This window comes from Misgurnus anguillicaudatus, chromosome 14 (genome assembly GCF_027580225.2).
Source record: "Misgurnus anguillicaudatus chromosome 14, ASM2758022v2, whole genome shotgun sequence".
NCBI lineage: Eukaryota > Metazoa > Chordata > Actinopteri > Cypriniformes > Cobitidae > Misgurnus > Misgurnus anguillicaudatus.
In genome coordinates, this window is record NC_073350.2 from 4,229,755 (window position 1) to 4,245,554 (window position 15,800).

A 15,800-nucleotide genomic window follows, 5' to 3' on the forward strand; every position below is an offset into this window, starting at 1 on the left:
GCTGTGTCAGGCTGGCCAAACAGAGCCAGAGCAACTCGCACTTCTCAGGGGATCATCCTTCAACAATCTAATTTATATGGAAATTGCCTTTGCATATTTGGAGCAAAGTCCGCACTTAAGCCGAATCCAAATTTGATCAATGCATATAATATGTGCTGGATGATAACAAGTTACAGTTATCCAGTTAGTCCAAAAACTGGACAAGTATGTTCATTCGCTCCTCACATTTCAGATTGTGATTGTGCAGTTTGGAGGAAAACCATTCAGCTGTTCTCCTCTTGACCTGGAGAAGTGGATGTGGTGTGTGTTCCTTGGGCTAGGAGAACTGGTTTGGGGACAGGTAAGCGTTTTGTTTTTTGTTTGTGCTCCTGTATAGCTTAGTGGAAGAGCATTGCGAAGCAAAAAGATCAAGGGTTCAAACTCAGGGAACACACATGCCAATAAAAAGTGTATACCTTGTAATATGCTGTAAGTCGCTTTGGATAAAGGTGTCTGACAAATGCACACATGTAATGTAAATACATTTTTTTAACTGAAAGATAAAAAATTGGTGCATTTTGTTTTACTCTGCGTTATTTTTATAAACAATTATGAATGTGAAGAAAATACAAATATAGCTGCAAGCAGCAATAACAGAGTCAAGCCAAACAAGGGAACAAAAGGAAATAAAGTAGAGTTTGGGTGAGCAGTTTAAAAACGTTGGAAAACTTCATCTATGGTTATGGGGATGTTTTTAAAGCACTCTTTCGCAGCTCTTTACTAACCTAGCCTCGAATCGTGCTCTATGTAAAATTCGTTGACACGCTATAGACCAGTTCAAATGATGTAAACAACACTGGTCCAGAAACACTTCCTGTTACAGTTTGTGACAGTTATTTTCTTATTTCACGTATATTATTATCTTTAAGATGTTTGTTTAACTTCAGTTAATTCAGGTATATATGTTCTGTTGGTTTATTTTATCCCAACATGATGTTTTATTAACGTAGTTCGGGAGGAGCACGTCAAATAATCCACTTAAGTACTTCCAGCCGTCTATAATCAGTAATCAACAGATACTCTAGTACCACCAGATGTCCTCAATCAGTAATCATCATATCTACCCAATCAGGACAAATGCACGCCATATATAAGTCACAGTTTGACTCTGCAAAGATCCTCTGCAGTCTTCAGAATCCCTCCACCACCCCATCACCTCTCACTCACCAGGTTAATTCCTAAACTGGGGGGGGGGATACTCTGCGTTCGGGCCCAGTTCCGAGCTCAGAGCCCTCTCCCCGGACAGCACGCCAAATACGTTTACTAATTTAATCTTACCAACTTATTTGTAAGTGTGAACTCGTGAAGTTTATCTAGTGTTAAAAAACGGAAACAGGAAGTGCTTCTGGACCAGTGTTGTTTACATCTTTTGAAATGGTCTATAAGACAACGGATTGGCGAATCAACACGAATTCCAGAACTTTTTGGAAAATGACGTCATATGGGCCAAGGATTCAAAGGAAAAATTGTTTAGTTTTTACAACTTACACACTAAAGGGTTTGACATAGAGACTCTGAAATTTGGTGTGGTAACATTTCAGACAGTCCTCTATCTGTGTGCCAAATTTCATCATTTTCCTACATACGCTTCTAACGGCTGCCATAGTTTTACAATAGTCAATTACAATAGTCTTTGACCCCTAATTATGAAGCAAATGTTTTCACAAACGTGTTCTTCTCCTGCAAGTTTAAAAACCTTGTTGTACATGTTTTGAAATGTGTATATCATGCGCTTTCTCACTATGGATCAGGTAATATCAACAATCCCGAACAGCAAGCTGCGGTTCCTGAAAGGAGCCGGTCGGCTGACGCAGAAGGATGAAATGACGGCAGAGGAAGAACTCAATGAGGACCAGGAGGAGATCGATCACGCGGAGAGAGAGCTACGGCGAGGGCAGATCCTCTGGTTTAGAGGCCTTAACAGAATCCAGACCCAGGTAAGAATCATCATCAGTCTGATATGTTATGCATGAATTGTGCATTGAAACGCCAACTGCATGAAGTTACTATACTACTGTACTGTACTCATTGTACATCAGTTGTAATTATGCACTTGGGATTGAAGCATCTGCGTCTCTGGCAGCATGTTTTATAGCCTGATTTAGAACAGTGCAGAGGTTGAACCACAGCTCGACTCAATGCCAAACTACATTACTGACAGAAACTAAAGCACTTGTGTTAAGAATCTAGATCTATCACTGGCCATTACTTTAAAATGTTGGCCCCATCAGATGTAAAATCCAGGATGAATTTAGACCAAAAAAAACTTATAAAAATATATTTGAATAATATTAACTTCTTATAGCTATCCATCATCCACTCTCCAAACACACTTACCTGCATTCTCTGTAGGAACGCAGGAGAGCCTTTACCAGTATCAGGGCACAGGCTTAGTATAAATATGTGGTTAAAAAATCAAAAACAGAAGTTTTCTTGAAAGTATATGTCCATCTATCATGTGTAATCACCATTTGAAAATGTTGTTCATGGTACAACACTTAACTAAAACATCTCTCCAGAAAGTGTAGTCCAGCTTCTATTAAATCAATATGACTCAAATATTAAATCTAATCACAATTGAATCGTGCATCTGTGCTGATACCCATCCCTTCATCTTCAGACACCATGAACAAAAAAATCCACTTTAAGATTAATAGTTTTGACTGTGTCCAGTCTTAAGTTTCAATGCTAGTTTTAGGACCTGACATTTAGTAAAAACAGTTGACCTATTGTGTAATGCATGTGATAAAATTGGCATTTTAGTGATGGCATGGACAATAGTGCAACAGTAATTGCCTGCTGTGTGTCTTGTGATTTGATAACAATGCTCTTCTAGGCGTTGATTCAGTCCTAAAGTGCAGGTCAGTCACCTACCAACAGCTCTTGAAGGTGTCATCGTGACCGCAATGGCGAGGAGGACCTGACTGAAACCATCAAAGTCTCTATGCTAATTTAAGATGTTGATGCTAATTGAAGTGTTGCAATGTGTGATGAGAATCTACATCCTCCATGTATTTCTCTCCCCTCCCCCCCTGCAGATCGAGGTAGTGAACACATTCAAGAGCGGGACTTCCTTTCAGGGGGCTCTGAGACGCCAGTCCTCCACCACCAGCCAGAATCAGGATGTAACCAATGTTTCTAGTCCTAGTCATGTTTCCTTGTCCAATGCCCTTTCCTCTCCTACCAGCACTGCTGCTGCTCCCTCTGGGCGTGAGTGAGACTCTTCTCTGGGTGTCTGTCAGGGATGCCTCAATGACATCAGACATGGTGCCAGCCAGTCACAACAAAACTAATAAACACATAGCATATTGAATTAGTCTGTTGAACTGCACTTTTTGTCCTTTTAAAATGGCACATGTTCAATATCTGGAGAGACAAACCACATACGTTCTTACTGTGCATTCACACCAGACGCAAATTAAGCTAATAAATCGTGCTGTTTGTGCGTAGTTGGACGCTTAAAAATGTTGAGTTAACTCACTTCATTCGTGCATGAAATTTGCATCATTCGCACGTAAAATTCAGACAGTAAGGAGCGTTTTTTACAACTTACCAGATTGTCCGACCTTCTCGCTTACTTTCTTTTAAGCAAGGTGTCGTACAGCTATGGGCCCACTAAACACAGGACGTCGAATAGACGTGCAGATCGTGTCTATATTGGGTCCGTCGGTCCATGACCAATTCTGGACATCTATTCGACGTCCAAACTAGGTCTACTATTTGGACGTCCAACCATGACCCTACTTGGACGTCATATTTACGGGCAAAATTTGACGTTTAAACTGGGTCATGTTTTGGACGTCATTTGGATGTCATATTTACGGGCAACATTTGACGTTTGAACTGGGTAATTTTTTGGACGTCATTTATATTATTTTATACAGTACTGTGTTTTCTGCTTTCTTTATTTATATACAAATTCATCTAAATGTACAATTAAAAATCTGTAATTAAATGCATACTAGTTCGTTATATTAAAATATATGACCATACTAACAATTTAACATGAAAATATTCTCAACTATTCTCATAATGTTGCGTCCGTGTTATGAATGCAATAAGTGTGCCTTATATACAAAATTAACATATGGCCGTGTGGCTGAGTGGTTAGCGAGACTGGCTTATAACCCAGAGATCGGTGGTTCGAAACCCACGGCCGGCAGGAAATGACTGAAGTGTTCGGTGTTGCAATGGATGGGTGAAGTGCAGAGACAATAATTTCTTTTCGCTTTTTTCATGTCTTTTTTCCTTACAAGGAGGTCCTACGGATGTAAACATTTAGACGTGCAGAAGACGTCGCAAAAAAGACATCGCCTGGCGTTACAAAACAACCCCTTTTATGTACCGAATTCGGACGTCCAAAAATTACATGAAAAAGATGTCATTCTGACGTCACTTTGCGCAGTGGGGGAGTTCACATATAGTGACGATAATTTTGTCCTCCATTGTTGTTTCATTTTTTTACCTTAGCTTGCAACGTTGTAATCATGTCACTACTAAAGCAAGCTCCCAATTGGTTAACGCGGTGTCAATATGCGCCAAAGTTCAAATTTTTAACTAGCGCAAATCACGTGTTCACTAAATGCTTCATTCGCGTCTGGTGTGAATGCACCATTAAAGTTTACCCTGCAGTAAAATGTTTAAATCAGACAGGCTTTGAACAAATCAATTTTTGGTTTTACTATAGTTGTCTGCTATCATTAGAAAAAATCATACCAAAACAACATTTATAAAGGAGAAGCTAGCTGAACTGAGGGGGCTAGCAGCTTCTCCTTTATCAATATTGTTTTCAGTATGATTTTTTTTTCATTTGCCTGAAGCACAAGTACATTTCAAAGCAACTCTTGTAACTCAGGCTAGTTTTTTCTAGATTGCATGCCTACGGTACAAAGACGTAATTCAATTTTACAGATTTTCCTTGACAGTCCCATGTCATGAATAAATGTTTTCAATCTTCAAACCAGTCAGTTGGCTGTAAGCGATATTTGATATATGTTTTTTCTGTACGCACATTATATCTCCGTACAAATAGAGATGCAGATAAACAGGCAGTCTTGACTGAAGTGGCGTCCCTACTGTTTCTTTGACTGCGATTTTAACAAGATATACTGAGAGCAGATCAGACAGATCTAGTGGTGAGGAGAACATGCTGTGCTCTCTTTTCTTTTAATACAAGCTTTAAACAGCTGGTGTCCACTGCCAGCAGTGGCTTGTGTCTGTAATTGACATGTGCTCTTGTTGTTTGTGGACACCAAGGTCTTGAGCGGCCTCCATTGGTGGTGTCGTGAAGAATCGCCACAAAATTTGTGGCAGCTTGCAATTTTTAAAACTTTGACCCAAGACATGTCATCGTTTTGTGCGATGCTCTTTCCGCTTTAAAGTAAGAATGCACTGTAAAAAATGCAGCATTTTTGTCAAATCAACATATATTTTTATGCTACTTTAATAAAAAAATTAAGTTAAACAATTTCAACTTGTCGTCATATGTTATGTCAACTATTCACAGGTCAAAACTTAAAACAGTAGTAAAAATTGATGCTGCATTTAAGTGGTGCAACACATCTCGAATTAAAATTAAACTGAGATCAACCAACCCTAGATTAGCTCTAAACTCTGCTTAATTTAATCATTGTTGGTGCAATCCACCCTAGAGGTTCTTGAGATCAAAAAGGTAATAAAAATGTGTACTGAATGTTGTCTGTGGTGTAACTTTGAGTTATAGAAACATTATATACTATGTACTATATTACATTATTACACGGCTCTCTGGAATGCTTGATTCTGATTGGTCAGTTGAGACATTTGCAGGTTCGTTCTTTTCAAATAATAACCGCTCCAAAATAATAACGCATAGCCGGTACTACTTGCACGAGTAAAATCGCTCTGCGCCAATAAAGATCAATAAAGATTACTGTCTGTTTGGCGCCATCTTGTGACAAACACTCGACAACCACGACAAGACACAGACAGCTTACTGAGACTGAACTTGGCAAAATAGAGCATGACAGCTACGAAGCCAACACACAAAAAAATACAGAATGGGCATTAAAACTTCTCAAAGACTGGCTAAAAGAGAAAACATGGAGACAGACAAGTATGAAGCAGAGGATCTTAATAAGGTATTACGATCATTTTATGCATCTGTGCAAAGTTTCGCGGAAGGATAAAAATGTTAATTTAAAACAAATATGCCAATAAAACGTTTCAAATTCATATTCATGTCCAGTTTTTTTTCTTATGTGGCAAGTAGCCGTGTAATAAGCGGGATAATGTAGAGGCAGCCGGTAGTTATTGGGAAATAAGCCCCTTCAGTGTGATACAAGACCCTCCGCTTCGCGTCAGGTCCTGATCACACTGTCAGGGCTTATTTCCCAATAACTACCGGCTGCCTCTACATTATCCCTTACTTATACCTACCTATATTATTGGCATTGAATAGTCATATAAGCAGTCTCATAATTTTTTTCTTCAACACTGGTCATAACGCTTTTAAACTGGTTACTTGAAAAAGTAGATTTGTCTATTTTGAATCCAAAAAGTAGGACTGATTAGCCCAAACTAATTGTTAGTTAGTTTGACTAGTTCTTGCACTGTGTAGGTGCAAAGATCTCTTGACAGAAATGCAATATAATATACATAGCATTGTTTTTAGTGGTGTGCTGTATAAAGACCTTACATAATGCAATGAATACAAACTGTATTGTTTTTATTACCTTAGAATGAGACTTTTTAGAAGTTATATTTTTGGCCATTTTTGCCTTTATTTAACAGTGAGTAAAGAGAGGACAGGAAAATACAGGGAGGAGAGAGGGGTATGGGATCGGCAAATGACCACGAGCCTGAAATCGAACTCGGGTCGTCGAAAGTGCGAAAGCACCACATGTCGGAGCGCTGCCCACTACAACCGACAGAATTATACTTTTTTATCTACTTACACCACGGGTCCCCCTGGGCATGAAAGTCTCCATTTTACACCGTCAGGTTTCTACAATAGCCCTAAACTGACAAAATGCTCTATAAAGTGTGTTTCTTCACTACGTTGTCTCAGATGATGACATGTTTGTCCTGTGGCGGCTACCGTAGCTTCTCTATGCGTGTGCAGTAGACTGAGGCCCTGTCCCAAATGGCACACTCCGGACTTGTGGTCCTCCTCAGAGTCCACAATTTGATGACATTTTGACCCTTGATGCGAGTCCACGTGGGTGCACCGGAGTCATATTTTGGGACAGACTCGAGCGACGTGCTGGAAATAGGAAGAGAAATTCCCCGTCATTGTGAACTCCTCCCATCCGTAGTCTGATTGGTCTGATTGCTCTTTCTCAAGGACTTCTGGGTTAATAAAGAACACGGATGATGCTGCAGTGCCGCATCAAAGGGGGCGCTGATGAGCACACTTTAAAGTGTAAAAATGACAGATGGGACTCCCTACTGACTTGTGGACTAAGCGAGTACGCGCAATTTAAGGCCACGAACCGGAAAGTCCACATGAAGTGCGCCATTTGGGACAGGGCCTTTGTGGTTGGTTGAAATTCATAATCTCACCACTAGATGCTGCTAAAATCTACACAAGACACAGTCTTAAGTTAATGGCTAGGTTTATGCAACTGGCAACTGAGTTTAAGCCCACTAACCAAGCCATTTTAGGTTTGGTTAAACCAAATTTTCAAGCATTCTTTTAGACATAAATAATCAAATTGTCAAAGGCATCCCTGAATATCTGCTTTACTTTACTGATTTTCTCTTACTCTTCATGTCACTGTTTATCAAATCATCTTTAACCCATTTCTCAGAAGAACATGTGTTTCATTGTACCATGTGTTTGTTTTCCCCAGAGTGCTAAGAGCCCTGGACTAAGGGTGCAGCCTACGGAGTGAATTTAAGGTTGTGAGTCCCTCCATTGTCCGTCGCAAAATTGATGTGAACTAATATACCACCAACAAACTCACCAGGCTGGGTAAACATTCAAGTATAGCCAATGATATCAACTGTAGCCTGACCCGTTCTCCAATATGCCTGAGGCTGCATTGTCCAACTGGTTTTCCTCTTGACCACGGGAGGCTGTTTATAGGTTTTGTTTATTCTGTTTTTATACGATTTTCTCTCCACACAGCTCTGAGGACGTGTGAAGAGAGTGCCGATTCCTCTCCATAGTCTTGTCTTATTTGTGGTCTGTGTGGTGTAGATTCAAGTCCAACGCGATGCCCACAGCGACCCATTGTGTCTCGTGGCTTTACTATGTTGACTGTGTCCGCGTGACAGTCGCAGAATAAACGTTAGGCCAGTCTTCATCTATGTGATTCGTTCTGACATTCGTTTTCATCTGTCATTCAGACCAGTTTGTGTTGGTTTTGCTCTTGGACGCGTAGTAGGTTGCAGTTTGTTGAGGAGGTTAGATTTAAGTTTGTACTTGATGGTAGGAAAATACTTTATTACAGTGCAGGTCAGTGGATATGATTATTTACATATGTTTTTACAATTGATCAGACTAAAATAAAACTTTGACAGCCCTATATATACTGTATGGTTCCTGTATAAAGTAAAAATGTCAGTATTTGGTTGTATTAAAGTGGCTCTGTTTCAAACCCTAGTGAGTTCTCCACTAACTGTCTTAAAAATGGACAACTACTTTTTTCTGTGTTCAGTGGTGATGTGCAGTAAGTTCCCCCCTTATACAGATGGTCAGTATGGCAGTTTTTAATAGGAGAGAGGACAACTTTACTGACTTGTATATTTAGAAATAGGAGTTGAGTAGGACAGCATACAGTACAGTACAGAGGTCTTCCTGGATCTAAAAAAATTTACCTGAACTGACCTGAATCACTTTTTACGTGAACCTGACGTGCTTAAATATTTTTTTTATGAAAGACCCAACCCGAGAAAAAACCCAAGAAAATGTGCATTTAAAATTGATTGACAGTCTGGCTCAATGGCTCAAAGCACACACGCAAAATAGTTTGTGCTTCTCGGATCCATTCGGCAAAAACACATTCATTTTAAATTGCCAGAGGCCGCTAATATTATACCCAAGTGAAACTTTCAGACCCAAACCTGCTCAGGTTTATGGATCTAAGTGGACCTGTGAAGACCTCTGCAGACACAGTGATACCTAATGGCAGTCTGTGTTAATTAAGGTTGGGTACCATTCACATTTTAACCAGTACGAAACCAGTGTTGGTACCTTAAATTCGGTACTTTAGTATCGAAAATAAAATCACATAGCTTTTACTGTAAAATGTAGATGAACCCTTATTAAAGTTACAAAAGTTAGAGAGAATGGCATAGAGCATCATATACTGTCGCTGTAGTGCACAGACCCAGTATACATTTACACCCACATTTATTTCTCAACTGCTACCACTTAGGGTAGCATAACAGCCTGCGGGATCAGGACAATCACAACATTTTTAAAATTTTTTGTATAAATTTATATTCCGGTGCAAAAAATTCAACTCAGTTAGCATTGCCGCACTGTTTGAAGCATTTAGATGCAGCTTCCTGGAGACGCGCACACACACAAAACTCATTGAGATCTGTAATGCGTCTTCTTGTGCTTAAATATCTAAAAACATGTGAAAATGATAAAAGTTGGTGACGATGCATCACATTGCACCAGTTGCAGGGTTGACGTCATGTCACAGGGTCTCTCTCGCTCTGTCTACCGGCTTGCGCAGCACCCAGACGGTTCTCAGGAACCGAAATTTGGCACTGATTGATTTCATGGGAATTGATCCTTGGTAGTATTGACGTAAAAAGTATCAGGTTCGGTACCCAACCCTAGTGTTAGTGCCCCTCAGACAGCATCCTAATTTTATGGCGTAATAGCACTTTTGGGAGTACTTCGACTTGCCTGAAAACTCCGCTCCCCTTCTACCACTCATAATGGGAGAGGGAGGGTGTTACTGCGCCGAGTCGAAGTACTCCCAAAAGTGCTATTACGCCATAAAATATAGTTCCTCTTTTAAATCCGCTTAGAAAAGCGCTACGTTTTATTTTGTACCACCAAACTTGCTCGTATAACTACTCGTCTTAAATAGGAAAAACGTTGATGTGTTTGGTCACTTCTAACTTTATCTCTAAATGGTACCATTGAATGAATGGGGCTAAGCTAAATGCTATCGAAGTGTCGCAGCGCGCTCCAGCGCTTACGTGCACGCACACAGATGATAGAGGGATGTATCAACTCTTCTTAGTTAAGGTAATAACATAGTTTAATATTGAAAATGAGTAGACTATTCCTTTAATGGATATTAGCTTCGGATGTAGAATCGGATATTAGCATGTTGCTAAGCTAACACCTTAAGAATACTGAAATACAAAACTTTATATACCTCAAATGTTATTGTTTTGTTTTTATTCTAAACTGAATAAAATATGTTTATAGTCCACATCGCACTGAACGTCTTCTGTCAGTCATAATGCATTCAGGGATTTACCATGAAAACCCATAAACTTGTTGCATACTGTTGGTTGAAGCCCAGGAGCAAGCTTATGTTGGGTTTGTAACATCCATAGAATAGATTTATAGTGGACTAGATTATGATCCTGTTGTATCATATGAACATGTATTTGAGAGGTAATTTAGGCTACCCCCATTGGTTTGGATTGCACAATAAAACTTGATCATCTAACATAGTTTTCTGAACCTGAACAAAGACTATACTTGAGTGTTTACACAGAGACGCATGGAGTTGTTGAAAGAACAGACGTTGCTGCGTTTGTTCTCGTCTTTTCTCGTTTCGCAGTCTGTGTGCCTGTGTTCATCTGAACATCTCCACGTGGTGTCGTCCCGAACAGCATGTTGTGTGTAGTCGTTCAGTTGGCTTGTCAAGTTTTTGTTTTGCTTCGTTGTGTTGTGACCCTATGCTCTCGTAGCATAGGATCTACTGTCCCAGTCATCTGTATTGAGTCTTTGTACTTTTGTTTATTTGCATTCACCTTATTTCAACCTCCAAACTCATCCCGGATCTAAAACTCTAATCTTTTCCTTTTACCGACTTTCCACAAAATGTTTTCAACTTGCATGTTGGTATTTTCTTTCATTTTGGTTCTGTTGAATTAACAATGCTTGTCTCTAGGTATACAACTCTTTGGACCTTTTGAACACTGTATACTGTATTGTGTACTGTATGGTATACATAAAAGCATTGCCTATGTTTTCTTTTTAACACTCTCTTTTTTTAATATATTTTTACCATGAGTTTGAGTGATCTATCTTTGAGTTGATGTCATTTCAGTGCAAACGCTAAAGCGTCCCAGTGCACGATAGAATAAGCCAATTACGGACGCTCCCCAAACTTGACTATGACCTTTCCCTCTTCCTGTTTTTTTTCCGCTGTGGGGCGTCTGCAAACTTGCATTTTAACGCTTTGACGTTGTTCTTTTCTTCACGCAGATACGTGTCGTGAACGCATTTCGTAGCTCGCTCTACGAAGGCTTGGAAAAACCCGACTCCAGAACCTCCATCCACAATTTCATGACTCATCCGGAGTTTAGAATAGAGGACTCGACGCCCCACATTCCTCTCATAGACGACACCGACGACGAGGCCGCCAGGAAGAACTCGACCCAACCCTCGTCGCCCAACAAGAACAACAACGCCATCGATAGCGGTATCAATCTGACTATCGACACGAGTAAATCTGCCGCATCCTCCATCACCGGGAGCCCGCTTCATAGCCTGGAGACATCGCTTTAGCCAGGAAATCATTCAATGATCATCTTAGACTATAAACGTTTGAAAACTACGCTACGGAGAGCGCACGCGAATGTGTACTGTTGACTGAACGCGCCGCTGTCGCCCTGGCGTACTTTTGTCGTGTACCAACAAGACGTGAAGAATGAACCGATTCTGGAGTGACTCGAGAAACGGATTGAACGTAAACACACGCCACTCCCATTTCCAGAGGAAACGAGAGACAAGTCATTTAAATTCAGCTATTATTGTCGCTCCTGCATGAATGTACATTACCCAGGTTTTTCTTTGAAGAACAGTTTATTTTTATTTAAATGGTTTGATTCGGTGGGACGTGCGGTGGACTGCTATATTAAGACAGCTTCTCTGATTCACTGATCTGTGAGTATTGTGTGTGGCATGTATCTATAATTGTATAGATTTTTCTTGTTTTCGATTATCGATTAAGGTGTATACAGACTCGCAGGGCTCAACTTGCACAGATGATTTGCACCTGTCGGAAAAGAGAAGCCCTTGGAAATTAGAATTTATTAAGCGTATATATATATTTATAGACATATTATAAATATATATTTACAGAGTTTATCTTTATTTGTTGGCATGTTGCCTTGTTCTGCTTTAATGACTCTTAACTACTTTAACTTATTTATGTCCTAAAAAGAATGTAATTTGTTTACAAGACCTGTAGATACGTCCTGGTTTCTTTGTAGGGTTTAAAACCTCTTTCTAGGGTTCGAAACCACGCAGCAGACGTAGACGGCTCGAGTTGTTCCTGTAATATCAGACTGTAGGTGTTTTATTACCGATTACCGTGTGCTGGACTTGCCTGCTATTTTGTCAAAAGATGTAGATATTTTTTAGAGGATAACAAAAAGAAACCAAAATCTAGTGGGATTAATGTGGCATCTTAGTATTACACGATTGTTAGGATGGAAGCTGAGAAGACCCACCCGATAAACCAATCGAATCTATTCAGAGACAAAGGTTTTGCTTGAAACGAGCCTCAAATGTTAGCGGATACTTCAGGTTGGATTTAAATATCTTCTTTAGAAACATAAATATTGAACATAAATCGTTTCAGTTACGTGTGACCATCAAAAGCTGCGATGGATTTTATGTTGGAAACATGTAAACTAAGTTATATTTGGCATCTCTGTATGGAAATCAAATCTTGTGTTCAAATCTTGTGATTTATTGTGTTGATTCTTCTTCTTCTTTTGACATTATCTTCGGTTTAAGGAATTTAACCCAGCTCCCGAGCTGACGTCACGACTGAATTACATCATGCATAACGAAACGAAACGAAACAAAAAAGGAATGTTGCTTTTGACACTTTTCTTAAAAAAAAAAAAATCCCGAACCAACAAAAAAATCCATTTATGATCCTTTTCTGCACTATCCGGATATGAATGAATTTATGTGGTGTAAATTTAGATGTGCTTCTGTGTTCAAATCAAGCTTGTCTTCCTGCAGTCAGTAAATATACTCTAGCATCTCAACAGTATTCACTAGTTGTTAACTATTTAATGTACTCTAGAAACGAAAGGACAACGGGGTCTGTCGGACGACACGCTTATAGAGTCACCCATGCGTTCACATTCCTCCATTATTACACACAGTCTTTGAATTGGACTTTCTTTATTTTTCCTCATCGGGAGAGGGTGCACAAGCTTTAACGGTTGCTCAGGCATGAATACGCAACGACATCAATTTACAAAAAAGTTAGAAATGCCCTTCATCACATTTCAAAGCCTGGCCCGCCAACACTTCCCAACATTAGTACGCTGACCAAAATCATCACCTCTGGCATCGCGGCCGGGAGAGTTTGTCTTGAAATGTGTGTGGACTGTAACGACTCCTGAACTTTTACTGTGTGAATGGCCAGTTTGGCTGAATTCAGTTCAGTTTTGCGTCCGCCGTTGACGGGCTAAAATATAACGGATGCAGTTTAAAACATGTATAACCAATAAACCGAAACGATGATGACGTTCTAATAATCACAAATAATAATAATAATAATAAAATTTCTTGCAATACATCAGCTTCTATGTACTGTACTTAGCAGCATGCATTTTGTGGACGCCACTGGTACTTTTGGCGCACTAGCAATTTATGGGTAAATGAAAAGTGTTCATCCATCTTGTTTTTATGAATTTTATAATCTATACAATAATTGTAAATAAAGAACTCAATGTCTTTGTTCATTTAATACTATGCAAAAAGCTTTTGATTGTTTCTCATCTACCCTAGAGTGTGTTGCTGGAATGTTTGTGGTCTCAAAGTCAGTAAAACAAAACAAAGGAAAAAAATATTGTGATGTAAATGATTTTCTAGCCTGATTACATTAACTGACTCTTGTTGCTTCACTGTCCATACCACCATTCCAGACAGGAACGCAAGTGAAAAAATAATAATAATAATAATAATATGCCTAAACAAGCACTTAATAAATTCCCCGAGGAGCATGAACCAGTGTCCCGTGAGCAGTGTGCATGTCTCTTGGTGTATTATCTCTTGCTCATACAGTAGATTGTGGCACGTCGTGGATGTACTCGGCGGATTCGAGCTGATCCTGGGGTCGACGTGCAGCCGGTGTCTCTGTATCATTACATATGCTGCTCGGCATGACTTTGAAGATAAATCTGTACAATGCTTTGCTGTCGTTTCTGTTTCTTTTAATGAATGACAATATTTCTTGATTACATTTTGTCGGCAGCAGAGATCGGCTCACATCGCCGTACGGCCGTATGTCGAGTCTCTGCGGTTTTATGGGACTTCTGCTGAGAACTGTTGCAGTGCCAAAAGCCAAGATATTTTGGGAACTGTGTTGACAACAGCAATAATAAATTCATTGAAACAGTGCAATAAATATTTAACAAGCAATCATTTGAATTTGTAATATTTATGTAATGCAGTGGATTGTTTCATTTAGTAATCACTGCAAAAACTAGAGAGTGATTCTAAGATTATATTCAATGAAAAGTTGGTCTGTGCTGTATTCTTTTATTGCTGCATTGCATTGCTGATCCCCTTAAAGCTTTAATATGCATGGGCAAAAAAGGGCAAAACTTTACACTATAAATGATCTTAAAAATAAATCAGTTGGTCAATTAAAGCCATATTATGAATAATTTTGCAATTTAAACTTGTTCTCTTAAAGGAAAACGCCACCGTTTTTCAACATTTTACTATGTTCTTACCTCTACTAAGACCAGGGGTGACCAACCTTGTTCCTGGAGATCTACCCTGCTGTATATTTTAGTTCCAACCCAGCTTCAACACACCTGACTCAAAATTTTAGGTAGCCCTGAAATGCTTGATTTCCAGGTTCAGGTGTGTTTGATTGGGGTTGGAGCTGAACTCTGCAGGACAGTAGATCTCCAGGAACAGGGTTGGTCACCACTGACTTAGACAAATTAATACATAAATTATCTTTTTTCAATGCCTACACTTAAAGGGACATTCCACTTTTTTGAAAATATGCTAATTTTCCATCTCTGGGGTTAAACGTTTGATTCTTGCCGTTTTGGAGTCCATTCAGCTGATCTCTGGGTCTGGGCTAGCACTTTTGGCGGAGCTCGGCACAATTAGTTGAATCTGTTTAGACCAGTGGTCTCAAACTCCCGGCCCGCGGGCCATTTGCGGCCCGCCCTCCCCCTCTCTGCGGCCCACGTCACCTTTCAAAAATATAACATAATCTGTCCCGCAGAAAATTTTTCAGTCACTTTGTTTTATATTCGTTTGATTTTTGATTTAAACGTTCTAGTGTTCGTTCACATGTCGCGTCTAACAACGCGTTAAAACGAGTCAAAGCATTTACTTTCCAAAGTGCTCGGGAGCGGAAGTTGCGCTCCGTGGCGTGGGTCGCGTCACACGTTGCTACACAGCCATGAACCACACGCTCCGTGATGTCGAACGGAATGCGTGATCGGATTTTAATTTCTCAACTGAACCTCGCGTCAATCATATCATTGTCACCATGCGATCAGTCAATCTGGTCGGGACTTTGTATGTTTGTCCAGAGAAGATTTGTTACTTCCGGGTGGATACTCAGCTGTTACTGAGAGAA

General features: G+C 39.8%; 1 protein-coding gene across 12 annotated transcripts in view; it reads left to right on the top strand.

Annotated features, from left to right (window-relative positions):
* The window catches only part of atp2b2 (ATPase plasma membrane Ca2+ transporting 2), a 204,354-nt gene extending 189,740 nt beyond the window's left edge, over nt 1–14,614 (top strand). For 8 of the 12 annotated variants that reach the window (XM_073875747.1, XM_073875752.1, XM_073875751.1 and 5 more), the window contains 3 exons: nt 233–340; nt 1,791–1,976; nt 11,432–14,614. In XM_073875747.1, the coding sequence (XP_073731848.1) occupies nt 233–340; nt 1,791–1,976; nt 11,432–11,734 (597 nt within the window). In that variant the 3' untranslated portion in view covers nt 11,735–14,614. Of the gene's footprint in view, nt 1–232; nt 341–1,790; nt 1,977–3,077; nt 3,250–7,871; nt 7,921–11,431 lie in introns of all 12 variants that reach the window. The other 4 variants (XM_073875753.1, XM_073875757.1, XM_073875758.1 and 1 more) reach the window with 2 other exon arrangements.
* Nucleotides 14,615–15,800: the final 1,186 nt, after the last annotated feature.